Here is a 23,674-nt window from a genome sequence, read left to right as displayed (position 1 = left end):
ACAACATTTATGTCCCAATAAATATAAAGTTAACCTCAGACCATCAAAAGAAATAAACTCAGACTCAACCAGGCTTGCACAGCCGATGGTACATCTTATATTGTCACCCTTATAGAGTACTTGCTACGTAAACGAAAATTTCAATAATACTGACCAGATCTGCATAATTTGTATAAATAAATTCGTATGGACTTTCAAATGTTCCAATTCTGATAAAGCACGGATAAGTAATACGTGTGTTACTTATCTGTGGATAAAGTATGTTAGTTATACGATCACTTTCATGATATTAATATTCGACAATTCAGATGTTAACAAAATGATATACTTTGGTTCCTAGTTTTATTCGTATTATACTGTACGTTATATTCTAACAGACTAAATGCTGCCGCTCATAAATCTATACTTCTATGTTCTTTTTCATCATTATTCCCGTCGTCTACTAAACAACGGGCCGGGGAATTAGTCGAGGACGATCTGATGATGTCAGTTGTCGTTTGCGACGTTTTGCGGGTTTTTTTCGTTTATGTATACTGTTATTTGTGACTTTTCACTTACAGTAGCTACAGGCGCTCCTTGTTGAGTGGGGATAATTGGGGAGTACGGACAAAATATGTGATGGGTTGAGTGCGCGACCTCTAAAACGAGTGATACGCTAACAAACTGTAGCTGTCAGTGTCAGGAGCGTTTGAACTCTAGAGTCACTTTTCATCTGGATCTTAGCCCAGGTGGTGTAACTCAAGACAGTACACATACTTCACATACGTTTCCTTTGCACCTCAAGTGTCTGAACTAAGATTTTAATGTAGATTTATTATACTAGTCTCGTGTCAAAGGTCATGACTTGATCACTGTGACGTGTGATTTGCAGTCATCACAGGTTAAAGCGAATTAGATAATTAGATAATATAAAGTGGTGTTAGATAATATTTATTCTCACTGACACAACTTGTGGTAATCTTTGGCAACAAAGGATATAAATTGGTGTGACGCCTTCCAATACAAGTCTACGACTTGAGCACATTCCCAAGCATATATATGTAGTATCCACAAAATCGACGCTCTAACCATAGACCCTACACGAAAGGTTCTATATGCTCTAACATGTTAATCCATCCATACAAGAGTGCATAACGGCTCGCAACAATCTGAAAATTCAAAGCCGGCTAGGATGTCCGAATGCGAAAACTCAAAAGACTGTACACTGGCGACGAGGATGGGATGATTGGTAGATGTCCGTTCTTTTGGTCGTTGTTTTTGTCTTGGAACGACAGACCTTAGCAAAAGTGATTCAACTTTCCACACGAACTACATTCCTTTCCCCTCGCCGGACATTACCATTACCTTGCTTAATTTTGGACAGAGAATGGATTCGAGTTTTTCTTTCTTCTTTTCTGTTTTTGAACAGAGAATGACGATATATATATATCTGTCTTCACATTTCAAATGACTGTTAACAAACGACATGGTGCCGTTTCAATTTAAACGTTCAAAATCGTTGCCATATAAATCAACCCATGAATGAATGAATGAATGAATGAATGAATGAATGAATGAATGAATGAATGAATGAATGAATGAATGAATGAATGAATGAATGAATGAATGTGACCATGAATGACTCCCCCATTAAAGTGGCTATATGCATGAGGATTGATTATTTATTTTTTGGATTTTTAATATTCATAAAACAACTTGATCATGACTTCTACTTGTAAAATCAATGTGAAACACCGTTGACCAAATCTTTATTTGTAACTAAATACATTGAAAAAATGTTTTTTAAAAATGTGTAAAAAAAAATTACCCAATCCTCATCCATATGGCTTTAGAGTCTGAGGATTGAATTATACATTTGAACAATGAACAGTTATCTGGCAGAGCTAAAGAAAAAGTTAGTCCAGAACAAAGGATAGAATTATCCTATGTAGCTCTTAATATTCCACTCATAATACAAAGATAACTCGAATTAATGTGACAACCTGGGATTGAATGCATGATCTATCAGTCCGGAAAGGGGTATCACTAATTATAATTCTGACATTGATTATTATGTGGATGAAGAGGTGACGAAAAGAATATTGTATAGACCACTGGGAGCGTTGGGAGAAAAATGGTGGCGCTACAAGCTTAAAGTGACCGGAGTAGGCATTATCATTCCGTGTACCAATGCATGCAGCAATGCCCCCCCCCCCCTTCCCGGTTTCCCTCAAACTACAGTGAAATTCGGGATGGTATTACATATAAATAAAGACATTCAACCCGCCATCACCGACTTTTTCAGAATTGACGTTCACATTGCACAAACTTAGATGAAAGGTCGATGATGTTGAAGTTTAAAAGGAGAGTTGCAGGATTGGTTAGTTTTGTTTCATAATCGAAGAATTCATAATTGCCCACTTTTTTATGGAGTATTTGTAATCTCATAAACTGGTGGCCTCTCCCACTCTGCTAGGACTCCGGATCCGCTTTGGAAATTGACACAGAGATGGAATGGCACTTGAAATCAGTCTATCATCTCACAGTGTTCATCAGCTTGCGACAAAACATCCCTTCCTCTTTTTTTTATTTTTGACAAGCAGGAAACCTATTCATTTGCGTATAGTACTTGAATAATACATGACGGTGGAAGTATCTGGCAGTTTTACTCTCTCTGGTTTGGTCACCAGGGGGCGTACTTAGACTCATCGCATCTGTAAAGAGAACCATAGACGTGGAGGGTCACGGTCTATGAGAGAACACACTGCTGCGCATAATATGATACTTTTAAAGTTTGCCTGGAGAGGGGTTGTGGGATGCCATCATTGACAATTGCACACAAAAACTAAGAAAGAGGGTGCAACAGTTTCTTCCCACGAGCAGTACAGTAACTTTCATGATATTTTTTTTCTTCAAGTTTTACATGACATGTCACTAGTTTTAATCTCGTTTGTCTTGCGCAATGTATTATTGTTTGCTTTTAAGCGACACCACAGTTTTTCCTATTGTAGTTTTTAAAATACATAATAGCAATAAAACACGATAGTTATATGCTTAAAAATACTTCTCTTTCACTTCTTGCAATTTTGTTTAAGTCCATTGAAAAGGTACATGTATACTGGATTACTACTGTATGGTTATTTGCAAATATCATTAGTATTGTATTGATATGGCAGTGATATTTGGTGAGGATGAATCTGTATGCTCAGTTATTCACAAATACTCACATGCACAGACAGACAGACAGACAGACAGACAGACAGACACACACACACACACACACACACACACACACACACGACAGACATTGACACAGAGGCTAGACAAAAAAAACCCCAGATTTTCTTTCTACCATGACGTGACCCGTTCAGCCAGGTCGTGTTCGCATCATTCACACTCAATCACAGGATCCTTTAAAATCATACAATAAGAACTTATTATTTATCTATAACACTTCCCAACAGAAAAGTTCGTAAACTTTCAAGTGTACTAGATGAACTCAACACATGTTGTTAAAATGAACACATTTTATTATTCTAAAGCAACTAGTATACTACACAATTCGGGTGAAACTTGGAGGACTATGCCTTCGTATATACACACATGGCTATTGGCGGTACAGTAACATTACAGAGGAGTTCAGTGGGAGGTACTAGGTGGTACAAGTGATAAATCTCACAGATCTGCATACTACTACCCTCAGTACTGGTGCTTACAGCAATGGAACTTACCCCCCTCTACTAACATCTATACTTCAACTGTACGCTTTGACTCTTGCCTAAAACGTGTCATAGAATGTCCTCTTGACGAGACAGAGGTTGGACCAATATGAAGCCCTTGGAAGGGTTAAACTGATTGGATAAGCATAAGTAACCATGGTAATGAGTCGTTTCTTAACCAATCAAAAAGAACCTTGCCAAAAGCTGCACCTTATATGGAGTGCATACAAACATCACATGGACAGTCCACCCTTGGAGTGCAAGGGGACAAAGAAAGCCTTGTATAATGATACAATTACTTCAGGTTTGACATTTTATGACAATTCACACCTTTGTCTGTCAAATTCACAATATTTTTATTCACAATTGAATAAATCAATGGTTACCATACATAACAGGTAAACTGAAGTATCCCCTCCCCCTCTTTTTTTTTAAAGATGAAATATGAACAAGGCTATATTATATAGTGCAAGTAGTTCAACTTTTTATAGAATTGAGCTCTTGAATTGTCCTGGTCGACAATCCTTATCAGAATGACAAATTCCTTAGTTACATCAGACCAGGTATTCTAGAATTTGTAAAATGGAGAATGAGTGGTAGATGGTTTCTCAGTATACGAGTATCAACATGGCTTCAATCGTTGACAAGTTTCACACCTTCATCACAAACGTTTGGAAATGGAAAAGTACAGATTATAGCGGTTGGTGGCAGACGCCATTGTTGGGGGAGTGTCCAGAAAACAGACAGACTTGTCCTGATGATGTAAGATTGTGGCTTGCTGGCAAATTCAAATGCCATATCTGGCTTATTGTAAAGACAATAGAGTAGAGTTTGTCCACTAGGAGCGTTGTTCAAAAGTAACTTTTTGACTAGAAAGTAAGGGCCACAAAGAATTAATACTGTACCCAGGCAATATACGACTGTACACATCACTATACTATACTTTAGCAGAAAAATCTTCTACTTGGTGAATTTTTAAAATAATCACTAAATAACAAAGTTATGGCTAAGTCTAACAGGAGAAGAAAAGGTAAAAGTTTTTTTAAGCTCATTAACATAAACATGCATGTAAAATTGTGTATCTGGTACACTAAATACTGTACCTGTCTGGATATGACTCACAACTCAAGTAACCCCCCCCCCCCCCTTTCCCCTTCACATACAGAATAATTTCTACAATTATATTGACAATTGAGTATAACATCCCCTCCTCCCAATTCATCCTATTTGAAGTAATTACTTCACTTTGAAGAAAGAGGGCGCTCTCACCAGAAAAGATGAAGGAAGTACAGTACAAATATAATATATAACACAACAAACAAAAGTGCACTGCTGTAACTGAATGTGATATTATTTTTTCTTATTTACGTGGCTGCCTCTGCAGCTATAGCTTTGTTGATTCTATCTTTGATGAATGCTGCCCTCTGCCATTCAGATTTCATGTCATTCCATTCATAATATGGAACCTGTGGGGTGAAAAAACAAATGGTAAAGTCAACAGATTGAGTACGACTATAGAGGGCAGTAAGACTTCCTCTTGGCCCCCCCTTAACTTGCTCCCAATAATGTACAAATCAAAATTTCAGGCATGGAGAACATTGTTTTATATGTAGCTGGTGATGATAGCAAGTTATCATGTACACACAGTCCTTGGTATCTAGCATCTAAAACCTCAATCATGTCAACAATATAACCTCACAGTTGAATGTACCCACACACCATGGATCAGCCCAACATTCAGTGCTCCGTTTGTTCTTTCATCTATCTATCATCTATCTATAAAACATTCATAACTTTTATTTTTATATTGGATCATTATGCTCACCAGTGACACACAGTCTCACCTGAAGCATTACCTACGGTAAAGTTTGAAGACACAGACTACTGCTGTCAACCAATCACAAATGAACAACAGGAAAAAAAGCGTGAAAATGCTCGCTTTCAAATAAAAACATTCTGAATACTAGGTATTTTTAAAGACAAAGATAACAAAAGTAGCGTATTTTGAGAGTAGACATGAGTTGGTAGGATTTCCCAAACTATTATTTCATGTTGATAAAAGGTATTATTGCATATGTACCAGTGATATTACTTGCCCTGGTGAACAAACATACTAGTGGTATTTGTACTGCAGTGCTATACCGAAATCATTATTGCATACCTGCATGCAAATGATATGCAAATGAGGACACAATCATTTATTGTACACAAAAGTGCGTGATCACACAGTATATATATATTTTTTTACAGAAATTTGCTTTTTCAGATAAACATATGTTAATGTATATGTAAACAGAATCTCATGCCGCCTGAGTTCCAAGGTGGGCACTCATGGATATTTGCACTTTCACTTGCTATGTTCATGTTAGTACGGGCGCAGAGAACACTGCAAACACTCGTGCAAATACCCCAAGTACGACACACTTGCACTCACACATCACAGGGTTCTGTCATAATAATGGATGTTGAAGCAATGAGTCTACATGTACAGTTGGGTAGCATCTCTGATAAATCAAAATAAATTTTCTCAAATAGCCACACATTCAACCTCATTCAGTGTTTACAATATCTTGATTACAAGGTGATTATATCCACATAACCACGGCACCTCTATTGCACACTTGTGTACTCTACCACATCAAACAACAATAACTTAGTCTGCATCTATCTCAGTTTGGCGATAGCACATTTTCCATAGTAATAATAACATACCTCGACAAGTGTATACCCTACTTTCTTGAGATGCCTCTTGGCCATTACATATCTTCCTAAGAGATCCTTGCTTTGGTAGCAGTAGTTTTGATAGTCCCAAGCCAATACTGCAAGTCTGGATAGTGATAGGAAATGTGAGAAAAGTTTACGAACTACAAAACACTATTAGTTGGAAGGACATGTAAATCTTTGCAGGGGAACAGTCTGTAACTTTATTGTTCTTGATAGTTACTTTTGCTTTGAGATACCTTTATATTACAGTGAATTTCACAATATCATGCAGCTTTTCTGTTTGATACAATCACGCAGAAACTTATAAGGAACTGGACACGCTACACTTTAAAGAACAAAATTGCATGAGTACAGTTTCTTGCTACATTTTGTCAAAAGTGAAATGAACTACACATGCCACCATACAGACATCAAATGAACACCGCAAAGGACACTTATGCGCCCTTCAATGGGTGTTTGATACTAAGAAAAATATTGGCACCCACATGTCTGCATGGAGTTGTAATACATTTAAATGGTTTATTTCATTTAGACTAAATGTAGCAAAAAAATACCACCAATGGCATTGTAGCACAACTGTACAGTCTTTAAAAATGTTTATCCATATGGTAGTCCATGCTAACAATAAGTGTTCATTTGTTGAATGACTATCCAGTTGCCTATCCAACCATGTCGCTATCTTTGCGATATACATTATCATTTGGCTGTTGCTATGGGCGTGGTCATGTTGTTAGATTGCATACAGTGAAGTTATTCAAATTAATTAGTATGTAAATATGCATGTTATGCTACATGATGTGTTAATTTATAAATCATGTATGTTCTGTTCAAATGTGTACAACTTCTTAAACATGATATAAATATCAGTCGTCATGCTAGTATAAAATTCAATTCAAACAAACATGACTGACTCTTTTTCATTTGAATTTTTTGTGGGGACTTTTTTTTTGGACTTTGTTGTTAACAATACATGTACATCATTTGACTTAGGCAATAATGCATCACTACTGTAGATATTATCACCTTCTTGCTCCATCTGGGAGATCTAATTTATCATCGTCTTCACCCAATGATTTGTATTTCTCTGGGTTTAGTGGGTTGATTTCAGAATCAATCAGACACTCTGCATCTAGAAAAAAACACACAAAAAGAAAACGAGACACTGTCAAACACAACACTCCCAATTGTCAATTACATGTATGTTTCGGAGTTGTCAGTGGCCGAGTGGTCAGTTTGTTTGCCTCCTAACCACTGCAGGCAGGGTTCAAACCCCTCCAGTGCCAACAAAGTTTGAGTAACCACACCTTTATGTGAGAAGGTTGTTAGCCACTTTGACCAAAATAAACAAAACAGTTTTCCTAAAGTTCTCCAGTTTCTTCTTGTTTTAACACATGAACTCTTACGGTGCTGCACAGTGGAAATCATAAAAGACACTAGATTTATCAGCAGTTTACATTATGTTATCACTCTGGGGTCAACTTCTTTACCTACCTACCTACATGTACTTGACAGTGTACTTTACAATCTACAAACTGACTCCCCCCCCCCCCCCCACCAACCAGATAAGGCATGGTTTGTGTCAACTGCATTACATACCTAGTTGATATCCGTATGGTGTGAGTACTTTGCAGTTTATAAACTGACTCCCCTTTCCATCATATTTGCCAAGTTTGTATCAACTGCATAATTTACTTACCCAGTTGATATCCATATGGTGCGAGTACTTTGCTATGTACACACTGACCCCCTGCCCCCCCCCCCCTTTAAATCATATTCCCCAAGTTTGTATCAACTGCATAATTTAATTACCCAGTTGATATCCATATGGTGCGAGTACATTGGTATGTACACACTGACCCCCCTCTCCATCATATTCCCCAAGTTTGTATCAACTGCATAATTTACTTACCTAGTTGATATCCATATGGCGTGAGTACTTTGTTATGTACAAACTGATCCCCTCCCATCACATTCACTAAGGTTTGTTGTACAGCTACTTGCAACGCTGTGGTTCTTCTACCGGTAACAGAATTGGTAGATTTAATGAAGTCATCTGACAGATATGGTCCTTGGTATTTATTACATTCCAGTTTGGCTGCTGTGTTGATGTGTAGAAGCTTCAATCTGTTGCTCAGTGACAGGAAAGAAGTTCCATCTGTTGAAGACAAGAGAAAAAGTAGAAACACATTGGCAACAACAAGGCCAGCAACTCTTGAGTTTCAACATTTTCAAATACATATCTCACACCTTCTTGAAAAAAGGCAAAGAATGTCAAAAAAAAGAGATTTGGGTAAAAATGATGTCATCACCAAATGTTTTCCCATAAACCCTTGCAAGAAACCACCCCAAAATGGCTGAACACATGTCAAGTGCAGTAGGGCTTCTTTACAAGATTTCAAAGATGAGTACATTATCAAAGGGGCACAAGATGAGTTTATACGTATTTGGGTGTAATTTTTGCTTAGCATTTAATGAGTACTTGCAATATTGTACTTACTGAAGCAAACTTAACTACAACTTGCAACTATAAATAATCTGATGACGAACATTTTTTTATAATTTATCAGGCGTATCAAAAAATGTTCAGGAAATCCGTTCTATGTAGCTAGCTGTTCTAACATGCCAGAAGACAAATTGTAATGTTATAGAAGACACGCATCAAACTGACAATATACTGGAATGTGGTTTGTTTAAAAGTACTATTACTTGAGTAATGGTTACAAACATGATGCTTGTGCCACAAGGTGCTATTTTATCACCCCAAAATCAAACTAGTTGATAGCAGTAATCATTCGTTTACCTGACATCCTCTCTTGGAATTCAGAGTTAAGAACCTTGCCAAGATAGTTGCCTGGTGCTGCTTGTAGAATCGCTAATGACCACACCACATCTATCAGGATGTTGTCTTTGAGACTGTCTACACTAAGATCCAGTTGGGGTATGATTTCTTTGAAAAAGGCATCGCTATTCTTTGGTTGAAAATTTAGTCTTGCATAGGATAGAATCATGTTAGTGAGCTGCTGCTGTTTGAAATGTTGTAAATTTTCGACCACGTACAGAGAAGTGGCATCAAATAGAGGATAGCTCAACCATTTTAAGTATGAAAATGACTTTGAGAAGCTGGCAACCATCCTAGGATTACACTTGGGCAGTTTGCGTAGGAGTTCTGCGAGAATTTTCTCAAACAGCTCTTGATGGTGGAAGTTGAGCTTTGCAAAGGCAAAGCAAATATCCATCATAACCTGGAGTTCAAGTTCATACTGGCGCTGCACGATATGATATGCTAATGCTCGTAATAGCGGTATAGATCTGCGATTCTGATTTGCAAGAATTAATGCAACCCTGCGGGCATCTTCTTGACTGAGTTGCTCAGCCATCTCTAAAGCTTTATCCTCCAGTTTCTCCATCAACATTGGGGAGAGATGACTAACACGGGCCATAAGTATCAGCAATGACTTCGGTTGGTTGATCTCAGTCCAGCGTAATTCTAACACTCGTACGATATCACGCATAAGCTCACACTGCATTTTAGTCTTCATGAACTGGCTATAGAACGCGGCTAGAATGGTAAGGTGCCGAAAGGAGAACTTCCGCAGTCTCCATTTACATTCATACTCTAGAGACTTAACCAAATAATGGTCATAATCAACACCCATATACAGCAAATTTCGCAGCGATGAGACAACACTGCCTGGTGATAACTGCATGACATTCTGTCCAATAATACGACAAAGCTGATCAAACCGGTCATCTTTTGTGACGTCTCCATGAGATACATCTTCCTGTATTTTACAAAATCTATGCAGTTGACTGATGGTGAAGGCAGCCTCTTCTTCATTCAGCTGACACTCACTGACTGTTTTAAATATATCGTCTACAGTTTTTGCTTCGTTCAATTTTGTTAGTGCAATGTTGCCTTTTAGTCTGTCAAGATTGAAAAGTGGCCTGTCTTCAGCAACGACACAGAATGTCCTAGGCATCGTATTAGACACTGTATTAGGAAGAAATTGTATGCTACTCAGTATTGGTGAACACTGTTGACATCTTGCCAATGACAGCACAGGTCTCAGACAAGTCCTGAGGACTGGGGTACGTATCGCTAGTCTCCGAAGAATTATGGCTGCCATTTTAAATATTTACAAACATCCAAATTGTTGAAGCTTGATCATTTACCCTGGTGAGAAAAAAAAAACGAAACAAATATCAGGAAAACTCTTCGATATCAAACATTGCAAATAGCATTGATGTATTATCATTGGAGATAAATACAATGTAGCCAAGCTTTATAAACTATGTTATTCAACAATGATTCCCTCCAAACTCTTGGGAAAGGAAGGCACACTACAACTTCCACATGTTACAAGATACATTTTGTACTCTGTTCATCATGTGTTATATACATATAATTTGTTGACAATCATGTCTTGTGAAATACATGTATACAAGTATTCATGTGTATCATAAGTATATATTGATGCTTTCAATGCTATACATAAACAAATGTGATTACACACACACACACACACAGATACTGAGATACACGCCGTTATACCCTTCCTCGTACCCAACAATATTTACGCGCATGCGCCAATACCGTTCATGAGCAACAGCAATATTTTGATGTCACTGCTAATTGCTCATTCAGATCGAAAGAAAGAAAAATACAGTATTCTCAATGACCTTCACTGCAGCGATGTTATCTTCACTAATTGTATGAAACAAAATAATTTGTGTAAACATAATGTTAGTACGTAGTAATGGCCTAACTAAAAGTCCAATTATTTTAACTTCCAACCACACACAGTTCATGGGACATTGAATCATGATAGATATAGATGCAAACATCGACTTCAGACAAAATAACTCCGCGTAAAACATAATCCATCAATAAATAACATTAATGCAACACACCTTGGTTGACGTTAAAAGATATGGTTGTAAAAAAATCGTCGAAACGAAACGTCACTTCTCCACCACACACATGGACGCTTGAAGTAAGGAAACAAAATACCAACAACCAAACTATTAGCTGTTTGAACGAATATTCTGATTGACATTGGAGTAGCATATTCGCAGATAGATGACATTGTGCCGGATCGGAAGGCAGTGACCTAGTGTATAAACAAAAAGGAACGTAAGGGACAAACACAAGTCTACAATACCAGATTACAATTCTGTAGAAAAGTAATTCTAGCATCCTTGTTCAGGTTATAATGCACAATTAGTTGTTTTTGCCGTATGGTGTTCACAGAGCACACCGACTCTGAAAGAGAATATGAATATGAATACAAAACTTATACATAGCAGATGTCAGAGGTCATTCAAGGTCATCTATACGTCATGTGACACAAGGGGGATTTCCCGGAGTAAAATTTATTTCACAACGTCAGTTAGACTAGACTTTAGTTTGGACTCTTATGGCGTTTGGTGAGTTCCATATATATATTAACGCATTTGATATTCCCTCCGATAGAAAACAAATGCAGACTTATCGAATAATGCAAAAAGTATTTCACTAAAATTCACTGTGTTTACTGTAAAAAGTCGTTCAAGTTCAGCATTCACGTCAAATCAGAATTGAGTTCCGATTTACACCGTCTGCAATGTGTCTAGTTTATGTGGGCGTAGGTTAAGATATGCGGGTGTGACTTTTTTGAGAGCAAATATAGACAAATGATTCTGACTCATTCGTTCAAATAATAAAGCAACCATTTTGAATGACTTGCGTTCTTTTGTTGTGCTTAGTTCGATGGCCGTCTGCAACCACGTGTACGACATACGCTGTATGATACGGATGCAGAACTTGGATACTATGCACTGGCGGATCTCAAAAGTTACAATATCCTGTTTAGCGTAAAGGTACAGTGAATTTTGAATTCTCAGTTTAATATTGAAAGTTACCATCATCGTGACGAAACAGACCAGTGTATTGATACTAACCAATGCTAACTTTAAGCAAGACGGGTTCTACCAAATCGTAGTAGAAATTGTCACGATGTGTGACCCGAGTGTGTGTGACACTATACCGATCCTTTAATGTGCCCCATCCCCCCGTGACCAAACATATGTTCTGAATATAGATGTCCATTTTAATACTGTGATAAAAGTTTCAAAGTCCATGCAGCACTAGCACTGGACAACCGAATTTAAATGCTGTTGCAATTCATACCAACTCGTGTAGGAATTCTCCGTGAAATAAGTAGGGAGCAGAAAGGCAGGAAATCAGTTATGTTTACCCAGTAAGTTTTACTATAATAACATGTAAATATATGTATTGTATTAATTTTTACTCGATATGTAACTATTTCATTGTCCCATTTCTTTCTATTTCATTCAGAATTCCATCATCATCAAGTGAATGTCTGCTAAAGTATAGAAAGTTGCTTCGTAGAAAAACTTACTACAAATATTCATTATTCATTTTCATATGACTAAGCAACCAATCAGAAATAAATAAGTAACATATGCATAGATCGTATGCCAAAGAGGTCATTGTAACCGTGTCACTGTCAGTATCTTTGGGATTTCCCCATCATTGTTGAGAGAATGAGCTCATTTCCATATTTTGTTCGCAGTTTACAATAACAGTTTCTCATCGATAGTCATTGATACTGCCATAACAAGAGAGAATACAATGGGTAAGGTATATGGTAATAACATGTAGACACTTCCTTAATCTCTTTTGCTGCCCTGCAAAACTGCTTGTGTGGTATTTATAGCATGGAGGTAGAAGGACAAGACAGATTTGATTTGCCGACTTCTGCTGTACATTTCATTGTTGCTAAGGCTTCGCAATTTATGATATAACTTGTGACAAGGTTCCTATCAATGTATTGATTGGTTTTGTTTATTATTTGTGCTGGCCATGTTTGATGATATAAGGTTTTCTGATATTGAAAATCTGTGGTAGTGCATGACATTTTTTACAGCCAAACTGACTCTTATCTGATTGAAATCTGGTCAAGGAGAAGGCCTGGTTGGTTTTGTTTGCTGTGTTTTAGTTCCTCTGTGTTTGTCCTTTGCTTTCTCTTTTTTGTTTACATGTACATGTGTTTGGTATTGATCTAGATAAATGATCTATACAATTTGTGAAGGACAAGCTTCGGACATATTTCATGTCTACTGTGGCAGTACATATGAAATATGATAAATAAAAACACTCCAGCCTTAGCATTGATCAGATTTAAGATTAACAACCGTCACATTACTGATCCAAGGTAACTTATACACATCCACAATGTGTAAATGTTGACTTACTTGCACAAGGACAGACAGCACTATTAACCATTAATATGGGAATTTACACTCTGATTGTTCAATGTCATGACAATGCGTGTCTGCGTCGCTGGTTCTGCTGTGTTCAAAATGTGTCAAAACGTTCAAATTGTCATTACTTTCCCAGATTTTTCTTTGATATTACTGACACTGGTATAACTAAATTATTCTACAATATTTTTTTTCAATCGGCTGGAAAATACTCGTGACCTACTCGTCTAGCGACTTGTAGTGACAAGGCCCCTTAGATCTCTTATATTTTCCTTGGCTGAACGAAGAAAAATATTGGGGAATAACATCTAATTGACACATACCAAACTTGTCATAACATCACTCCTGATACAAAATCAAGAGTATTTTCAAACACCAATGTTACATATATGCTTACATGAGTAGGGTGTTCACCTATGGCCATTCTATTACTACTATATGTAAAGAAGTACTTACCATGCACTGCTTTACTTCTCAAAAATGCAGTTTTGTGAACTTTTTCATTTTAAAGAGCAGCAGATGATGTCTGTTGTATGGTAATTTTCTTCCCTAACTTTGCATTAATGTCTGTGAATTTAATATTGATTTGATGATGCTATGTAAACCTAAAGCCAGTCTCGATGTTTAGAAGCATACATAGTTGAATTTTGATGAGAACACACTTGTTTTTGTTGGTATTTTTTTCATTTTTGAAAAGAAAATAGATCTCAATGTTATGTTCACCAAGAGCTTGTTGAAGTTCGTTTCATTAATCTCTGAAAAAAATTTTCCTCCACAGAAGTGTCCTGACTAAGGTATGCAGTCAGGATAAAATTAAGAAGAATTGTAGAATGGCAGCTGGAGGAGGCGACATCTATGATGAAATCAACTCGGACATAAGTGATCCGAACACCACTTCAGAATTCAGCATCATACCCGAGGAACCAGACCCAAACTTCCAACTTCGAGATTACGCAGATGCTGATGAAGTACCACGAGATAAAAGCAAAGAAGAATTAGAAACAGCAATTCACTTTTTGAAAGAAGCTAATGCAGTTATTCAGAAAAAGTTTATTAGTGCTGAGAACAAAATTAAAAAATACAGCAAGAAATTAGCAGAAGTCGAGAAATCTCGTAAAGCTTTACTTGATCAATATTCAAAATACATAATGAGTAACCCAACACAGGAAACAATGAACGAACTTAAATCAAAGCTAAGGAAACTTATCGGTGAGGCAAGTGAGCTTATATTTAAATGTAGCACCTTTTGCAATTTGATGACCATAATCTGAATTGTCTCATCACCAATCATGACCCAAGTCATCTCACTGTCAATATGACCAAATGTTGTTCCAGGAACCAAATTTTGTCCAATTCCTGTTAACATTAGCATACATGTCATTCCAAAACATCTAGCCCATGTGCAAAAGGTTACAAAACCGTGAACAAAAACAAAAACAAAAACAAAAACAAAAACAAAAACATAAACATGAAATTCTAGTTAACATTATGTTCAATTTATTAAGGTTAAGCTCTTCTTTGTGAGCAGGGTGAAATCAGCAATGATACAATGTTTCAGTGACCAACCTTTCTATTTTCTTATGGTGTAGATTTTTTAAACATAATTTTTTTATTGTTTTCAGATGAAAGACATAATTACCAGTGGATGCTCGACAGGTGATCTTAGTCAAGTTATTACTAAATTTGAACAACTCACAGTTGATGGCACTGCTGGAGAAAGCAAGTCAGAGTTAGTTGAAAGAGGTTTTTCCAGTTCATTACCTTCATCAAAGGTGGCAGGTGATGAGGCAAAACCAAAAGAAGATGACAGTGGGAACATTAGAACACTGAAAACAAAGCTAAGCACCTATGAAACCGAGCTTCTGTTACGAAGACAGGAGTCAGATATAGTTCACAGTCAACTGAACACATTGCAGGAAGAACTACCAAGACTTAGGGAAAGGGTCGAGTCCTTAATGAAGGACCTTGAGAAGGAGAAAGAGAAAAGAAAGGAAGATGGTGACATCCACAAGCAAAAATTAACAGAGATGGAACTTAAAGTTAAAGAATATGAAATCATGAATGATCAGTTGAGTAAAAGAGTAAAAAATCTAACAGAAAGACTGAGAGAGTTAGACGACACACTTTTACAAGAACAAAACATGAAAGAAGATTATAAAAAGAGGTACTTGAAATTAGGCACTGAGTTTGAAGACTTGAAAGAAAACTATGAAAAGAAGGTTGAGGAGCTTGAAGCAGAAGTGGAGTGTACAAAACAGATTCTTAGTACTGTTAATGTTGGTACATCCCTTCCAAGCTTTGTACACTCTCAGAGTGTCGACCAAACAACTCAAACCACAGGAAACGAAACAGACTATGACTTGGAAACGGATGGTGTGCCAGAAGACGTCAATGAGGACGTAGAGGATATCTCTAAATATCTGGCATTTGCTAAAGAGAAGGTCGACACACAGAATCAACTTCTAAGAACTTTATTGGATGCTGGACAAATGATCTCATTACCGAAACCCCTGAGGGAAGATAAACCATTGTCCATGCCAATGCAAGAAGGTAAGGAAATATGTCTGACTATGTATGCTGCCATATCATTATGAGTAATTAATATAAAATAAACCCTTAGCATGCCAGACTAGTATACACTCTATCTTAAGCCACACAAGACTTTCCACCATTTCAAAACACTGCAATAATGGATTTTTTTGAATTCCCATATTTCCTTCAAGTTGAAGTGGGATTTTATGGAATTATGATTTTTTGGAAACCTTACTCAGACTAGAGGGTCATATATCCATAGGAAACAAAAGTTGCGATTAGAGTAGTAGAAATGTGTATTACTTCCATTTCTAATTACTGGAAATCTTCCACTCAACTGTAACGTCTTTTAGCTGATTAACATGTACCATAGTCATGAACCCTTAAAATGCCATGCACTGACAGAAAGTAAAATGATCTTAAACACAAATTTCTTGCTCAATACTTATTATTTCAAAGAAGTTTGGAGTACATATTATGAAGCAATACTGTTATTGGAGTGGAATATATACAAATTTTGCATTCGATAACTTCAATTTGACAAACGTTTTCAAGATACTGAAGTGCTACATCAGTTTCAAAATCCTCCAGTGGCTCCCAAAAGATGTTTTTAGTATTAATAATTAAAAAAAATCGACATTTAAAGATATACACAAACAAGTGCTTGTTTATTTGTAAACATGCTGAACTAGATTTTACCAGATGTCGTTGGTGTATCAAAACAATTACAAAAATATTGTTTCCTTTTTTTCCAGTTGATCAACATGGAGGGCCAACAATCTATCCACCAGATCCAGTCAGTCTAAATCTGAAAAAGCTGGATGAGGAAAGACCTGACGAAGTAAATGTTGATGAAAGGATGATGGAAGCAAGCGTCAAACCTATGTCTGAACTCGGCATTCGTTATCCACCTATAGCTGATCAAAAGAAAACAAAACAACAACAGCAAAGACAGCAACATACATACGAAGGTGGAGAAACAGAAATGAATGATGAAGACTTGTATGGTGCTGGTAGGATCTATCAGGAAGGTGTAACCAAAGCTCCACCTGACCCACCAGTGAATGACCAATTTGCATTTCACCCTCGGCCGGATGAACTGCGAGACCCTGTGGACTATTATTTTGATGAAGAAGAAAGGGTAATGGCCCATGCTAGTCCAAAAACTAGCTTAGAGGAGTCTTCAGAAGGTACCATGGTACAGGGAGGTAGTGGGAGGTACATACCTGATGGACAGGATGAACTTGCAGCCAATGATAAACCACCATGTGATGGTATCCCCTGTCATAGAGCTCCCCAGACTTCTGTAAATCAACCAGATTCTGATAACTATCGAAGTGGTAATGCACATCATGGGAATCTAAACCAGATTAACCCTGCTACAAACTGGCAACAAGCAGAGCAACTTCAACAAGGATATTGGCAGCAAGGACAATCGCCTAGACACGAAGCAGACTATGCAGCTGGCATCCTGCCCAACGAAACACACGATGTCCAAACTGAAAGATGGAGGCAAGACTCACGGACGCAGGATCATATCATGGCAAGTGTGCGTTCTCAGAGTGGTAGAATTGCAGCTGGAGAAGAAGGAGATGATCCCAGGGAATGTCCTATCTGTTATGCTCTCTTTCCTCAATCGATATCGATGAATGACTTTTCAGTTCACGTTAATGACCATTTCGGTAATGAGGGGTTTGAAGTGCTGTGAGGATACAACAAAGCATGCTTGTAACTAAAACATACCACAGTATGTCGACAGTGCTATATCTTACAGAATTGTCCAAGATGAAATTAGCTTTTCAGTCAATCATCCAACACCCCTCCTATTTATACAAGAAGTATATAGCAGTAATAAATACTTCTTCACTTAACATTTTACCATTAAAGAAAAAAACCTTATAAACCAATTGTAGCCTTATCATCATCAGACCATGTTGTTCATGGCCTAGACCTTTTCTTTCTGTAATTTGCTTGTAAAAAAATATATAGTTGTACTTGCAAAAATGTAGGATAGGTTAGGTTCTGAAAAGCACACATCAAACTTTGCATTGCTCAGAGTATGCACTCAAACTGTTTAGTTGCCATGGAGAGTGATAATGTAAGTCAGCCTAGTTGACAATATTCAATGAAGTCAATATGTAAATTAGCCCTCATTGAAATGAGCGCAAGAGCAACATAATTTACATATAGCAAATATTATGTAAATATCTACAAACAGGTATGCATGCTGATAACTGGCATTGGGGCCTAGCTGAATTAATCAGTTAGTAGAAAAGCAAAATCATAGATTGTGATGTAAACAGGCTATTATAGTTTTATTTCCCATCAAATTGGTCCACAAGGCAAATTTTCCCTGAACACTTGAAAACATTTTATATTTAGTACTCTTCAGGAGGGGAATGGCATGTGCATTTTTTTTGGTGATTTGTTTTTGTTTGTGGGGGATGACTGAAAATGCACCCGTTGCACGAACTGTAAAGAGTTTTGGCAAAGAGGGGGGTTATGCAGCCCGGTCTAAAAAGAAATTAAAAGTTTAAATTATAACTTTAATACATACACTGCATGAAAAGTGGCATTTCCAGTTTCGTACACTTGACAGTCACACAATGGAATTGTGGCAGTTCTGGATTTGCAGCAATTTCGTTATGTGACTGTTATGTATAGGGAACCGGAAATGCCACCCTTTCATGCAGTGATAAATAAATATTATGTACCCTTTACATATATGCTTTAGGTAGTTTCATCTTTACGTGTAATGTTTTAAATAAACAAAGGAATTAATAGTTGTTTGCTACTTTGAAAATAAATCAGTGATTACAAAACACAACAGACATCAAATAATGGTTTTCTTATCTTTATGTTGAAGTTTTTGTTTTTGAAAAATAAAAGTCAGGAGTGAGTTACAAAATTATCCCTTGCCCATCTTATTTGAATGTGACAATATGTATCCGCTCCCTACTTGAAACTTTATTAAATGTATTATCTTCTCAATAAAATAATTTACATTTTAGAATCCAATATGGCCACCGACTACAGTGTCAATTCTATGGAACAAGAAAGATTGTCACTTTCCTTGAAAGCAAGATGATGAACCAGACATTTCTTTCATTATTTCAAAAGGACACAGAACAAGGTCTCGTATGGCAAAGTTTGGAAAGATTTTAAGAAATTTTAAATTTTTCAAAAAGAAAATTTGTCCCTGAGGGTGCCTACAGTTAACAATATAACAGCAAACAGTTTCAGAGAGACATAACATGAATGATTCAATAATGGTGTTCATACATAAAAAGTTACAAGATTTTGGATAATTCAGAAGAAAGTTAACTTGCAAATTTCTTAAGACTTACTGTTTCTCCAGAAGTTAAGAGTAAAATCTTCAAAGTGGGAACATTTTTGACATGATTTCTTTCATAAACAAAGCAAACTTGTTCAAAAAATGTGACATCTGGTACAAGACTCCCACAAATTCTATCAGGTGAATTTTTTAAATTTTAAAACGGCTTCTGCACATATAGTGTACCCAAATTCTGTGATTGCTAGCAAGTTTCACCAGGTAGTGTGTTTGAAATGTTGGATCAGTCCCTTAAATACAAGCACAGAAAAAGAAAGAAACCAGGTGCTAGTAGAACCATGATTTTTTTGTGATTTTTTTTGTGAATCAAAGGCAGAAATGTTTTCAAATGTGTATTTCTTGAGATCTCATTGGTATATATTTGATTTATATGATGAATGACAAGTGTGAGATAACTAAACAACACGACAAAAGCTCTTTTTGAGAGATATTTAACTCTGGCAATGGAGGTCTCGATTTACTAGAATTAACACAAACATTGTTGGAACATATTGGTGTAAGCTATTGAATGGACATTGGTTTAATTGTACTGTCAGTAGGGTGACATTTCTGATGACATCCGTGATCTTGCAGAGTATATTTTAGGAAACTTCCTATGTTTACACCATTTTGAACACAGGATGGTCAGATTCACACAACAGAGGCACCACTATTACCTAATTGTGTAATCTACCACATTGAACAACAATAGTGTAGGTTTCTGTCTATCTTAATAAACCAAGACCTCCATTGTCAGAGTAGTACTAAGTAATACTTTTCTATGTAGTACTAGTACTATAGTATGTAGTAGTAGTAGTAGTAGTAGTAGTAGTAGTAGTAGTAGTAGTAGTAGTAGTAGTAGTACATGTAGTCGTGAAAGGGAAAGGATACCTTATAGATTCACAAAATTAATGTATAATGAAAACTTGGATGTTAAACAAGGTAAAATGCATAGGTTTCATTCACTGTATGTGACTTGTTAGGACGGAGCTGTAAGCCAAACTAATAATAGACAGAAATGCCATATGAGCCTTATATGGCAACTTCTCTTAAATGTGTTGTCGACTTTCTATTCTTATTGTAATTGAATACCAATACAGACAGTCGGCAATACATTTACCAGAAGTTCCCTAACAAGGCCCGTACATCACTTTTGCGTAAGCTCAGACCAATACCAACTACATCCTGAGAAGTGAAAGTGAATGAATCCTTGAACACATTTCATCTCATCTAACTTCCAAATTTGAATTAAACAGTAAATTCACGTGCTTTGGGTCACATACTAAAAATCTATATTTTTATCATAAGGTCAAGTTACATGTTGTACAATATTAAGTAAACATTTGAATTTTAGGTATTTTTTAGTGAGGCTAGTTATAAATCTTGAATTCTGTTTCACTTCACTGATATGAAGAAATGAAAATTTTCAGTCTTGTACCCATGTATAAATTAACCAGGATGTTAATAGTTGTCATTTGTCATTCATGCATCCTGAATCTGCCTTGTCACAAGATGAATACGGAGAACTGAGAAGTAATTTAGCATTATTGTTGACTTATGAATGTGAATTTTTACCTGCGTGATTACAGCAATGAGCATGAAAATACTAATTACAGTCTTTGATCATCTTTATCATCATCATCATCATCATCATCATCATCATCATCATCATCATCATCATCATCATCCTCATCCTCACCACCACCACCACCACCACCACCACTATAATCATCATCTGAAATTGTATTCAGATATTTTTTTTGAATAATTTTACATGCATAGTGGTGAGATCAATAATTCAGTGTGGATAAAAATGTAAATTCTTTAATTTGAATTAATTGAATTCTTTTAGTTTAGGGGTAGGGGTGGGGGTTTGGACAAATCAGTTCTCATCCAACAATAGAATTTTACTTTTAATCTGGCGGGAGGGGTCTGAGGCCTAAATTAAAAAGAAAGTAGATTTTTTTTATCCTACATTGAACTATTGATCTCGTACCGTACAGATTTGTAATCTTTATTAGCAGAGCTGTTGATCTATCCATCTTCCTGCCTGTTAGCTCTCACTTCTTTGCTTTCTATACAACTTAATTTTATTAGATATTTTGTGTAGTATATCTTGAATTGAGTCTATTCAGATTTATCCAGGCAGGATGACATCTACAGTGTCTTTACATTTTGTGAAAATTTGAGATATGGTAGATTAACTGCATGTTCAAGATATCCTCTTAAATTGCAAATTCAACTGCATTGGTATTTTGTGCAAAAAAAAAATGATTTCTGCAATTTCCTATTTTGACTGAATCTTTATTAGGTATATTTTGATCTAAGTAAACAATGTTCATTATGATGCTAGCAAGTGTATGATCACAGGGAGCAGGTGGCATGCATATGAAGATTTTACAAATTGGTTTACTACTTAATATTCAATAAAAAAAAATGATATAATGTTGAGTTCTTTAAATTCTTAATTCTTAATTATTATAGCTATTATAAGCTAATTCTCAACGAATACACATAGGTGTTCATTGCTGAACCATAAAATATTTTGTACACATTCATGTAACTCTCAAATGGTGTGAATTTAAAAGATTAGTAAGAAATTGTGCAAATCTTTGCATACATCCTTTGCATGCCTCCTGCTCCCTGTGGTATGAAAAAAAACCTGCTACAGCAGCTGTGATGTAGTCTCGCTGCCAGACTCGAGACTATCGTCCCTAATCTGTTTACCGAGCGGCACAGCCGTGAGAAGAGAGGGACTCTTCTCGTGGCTGCGCCGCTCGGTAAACAGATTAGGGACGATAGTCTCGAGTCTGGCAGCGAGACTAGCTGTGATGTACATTATACTTAAAATTTACACATCATAATACTGTCAAATCTTCATTATCAAGTTCATTTTCATATCTCAGTAAAAAGGGTAATGAAGGGTGCATTATACAAAATATGATACAACTATTCGACTGGTTTTGAAATGCATGGGTTTATGAAGACCTTTGTACTTGGTGAATAATATTATGTAATATCAAGATAACACTTATTTTATTAAAACATATTATCTTTGACATTACAGTAAAATGACAGAACACAGTTTGACAAACGAGCAGTAGTGTGGTGTACCAGCTCTGATATTTGCATGATGTGTCTGCAGTATTTTGTCACCATACATACATACCAAGCAAAGAAAGTTAAAAGACATTTACAGCAGAAAAAACAAGAAAATAACAAGTGTAAATACTACAGTACTGGCCCACACTGGCACTCTATGATATGGTGTTCTGTTACTAGTATTACCTGAAGCAGAAATTACACTCCTAGAAGATTATCAGATTGTGTGTGTTCGTGTGATATTGTGTACTTGGAAAGCTTATTGTGTGATAAGTATTGTGTACATGGAATGCTTGTATGTGCATTTGCATACAGGTATGCAGTAATGTGTACAGTACACCATTAGTATACACGTACACATGCAGGTATACCATACGTAATAATAGTTCATATAAATATTTGTAGTAGAGTTTACAACAAACATCTCGTCTACAATGTATATACTCTTTCTATGTTATATGCTTTACAATTGTTCTAAACTAGTTTTCACAGACAGACATCTGTGTTAATTCATAATTATGTATTTGAATAATGTACAAGCCGGGAAGTATTCAGTCTAGTCTGAGATTATTTTGAGAGTAAAATTTGATGGCTTGCTATTTCTGTTTCAATTGAAATAAAGAAATGCAACCAATTGTATCTGGACTTCTTTCTCATGACTATATGAAAGGAGTGGTGAATATTTTTCAAAAGTGACCATGTGGATGTGAAATGGGTATAATTATTTTACACATTTTTAATTAATAAAACAACTTCACTATTTATTGTTACATAATTTATGTACCAGAGATTACTAGCACTACTGTGGAATACCAACAAATGTGCATTAATTTGCATATCATTTGCATATAGGTATACAAAACATTGCATACCTGCATGCAAATGATATGCAAATGAGTGATCATTTGTTCCTTGTAAATGTTATCACATGATTCTCTTGTATGATTTTTAAATTGCTATTTGGATAAAACATATGAAATAATAACATAACACCTTGACATGTGAGTGCCAGTGTGAGTAC

At 36.3% G+C, this 23,674-nt stretch overlaps 2 protein-coding genes across 3 annotated transcripts; one reads left to right on the top strand and one right to left on the bottom strand.

Annotated features, from left to right (window-relative positions):
- Nucleotides 1–4,894: 4,894 nt before the first annotated feature.
- Nucleotides 4,895–11,412, bottom strand: LOC144447544 (FAST kinase domain-containing protein 4-like). Its single transcript, XM_078137592.1, has 6 exons — nucleotides 11,334–11,412; nucleotides 9,223–10,596; nucleotides 8,332–8,577; nucleotides 7,446–7,551; nucleotides 6,411–6,525; nucleotides 4,895–5,164 (listed from the first exon to the last, which is right to left on the bottom strand). The coding sequence occupies exons 2-6, from the start codon at nucleotides 10,547–10,549 to the stop codon at nucleotides 5,063–5,065; spliced, it is 1,896 nt and encodes a 631-aa protein (XP_077993718.1). The 5' UTR covers nucleotides 10,550–10,596; nucleotides 11,334–11,412; the 3' UTR covers nucleotides 4,895–5,062.
- Nucleotides 11,413–11,752: 340 nt separating this feature from the next.
- LOC144447329 (uncharacterized) lies at nucleotides 11,753–19,109 on the top strand. Of its 2 annotated transcripts, XM_078137294.1 has the most exons (6): nucleotides 11,753–11,849; nucleotides 12,168–12,281; nucleotides 12,998–13,060; nucleotides 14,467–14,902; nucleotides 15,311–16,238; nucleotides 16,976–19,109. In XM_078137294.1, the coding sequence occupies exons 4-6, from the start codon at nucleotides 14,519–14,521 to the stop codon at nucleotides 17,926–17,928; spliced, it is 2,265 nt and encodes a 754-aa protein (XP_077993420.1). In that variant the 5' UTR covers nucleotides 11,753–11,849; nucleotides 12,168–12,281; nucleotides 12,998–13,060; nucleotides 14,467–14,518; the 3' UTR covers nucleotides 17,929–19,109. The 2 variants fall into 2 exon arrangements, with proteins under 2 accessions (XP_077993420.1, XP_077993419.1); XM_078137293.1 differs by lacking the exon at nucleotides 12,998–13,060.
- The last annotated feature ends 4,565 nt before the right edge of the window (nucleotides 19,110–23,674 follow it).

Source organism: Glandiceps talaboti, chromosome 16 (assembly GCF_964340395.1).
Source record: "Glandiceps talaboti chromosome 16, keGlaTala1.1, whole genome shotgun sequence".
Classification (NCBI taxonomy): Eukaryota; Metazoa; Hemichordata; class Enteropneusta; family Spengelidae; genus Glandiceps; species Glandiceps talaboti.
The sequence above is the reverse complement of the archived record's forward strand: the minus strand, read 5'-3'. Positions and strand labels throughout refer to the sequence as shown.

Bases quoted from the DNA above. Each gene is read 5' to 3' on its own strand.
- LOC144447544 (XM_078137592.1), bottom strand. From the start codon at position 10,549: ATGGCAGCCATAATTCTTCGGAGACTAGCGATACGTACCCCAGTCCTC. The intron at 7,552-8,331 runs GTAAGTAAATTA...GTTTTTTTCTAG, and splicing joins GCCATATGGATATCAACTAG to ATGCAGAGTGTCTGATTGAT. The intron at 5,165-6,410 runs GTATGTTATTAT...TTCACCCCACAG, and splicing joins TAGGGTATACACTTGTCGAG to GTTCCATATTATGAATGGAA.
- LOC144447329 (XM_078137293.1), top strand. From the start codon at position 14,519: ATGGCAGCTGGAGGAGGCGACATCTATGATGAAATCAACTCGGACATA. The intron at 14,903-15,310 runs GCAAGTGAGCTT...TATTGTTTTCAG, and splicing joins TAAGGAAACTTATCGGTGAG to ATGAAAGACATAATTACCAG. The intron at 16,239-16,975 runs GTAAGGAAATAT...CTTTTTTTCCAG, and splicing joins GTCCATGCCAATGCAAGAAG to TTGATCAACATGGAGGGCCA.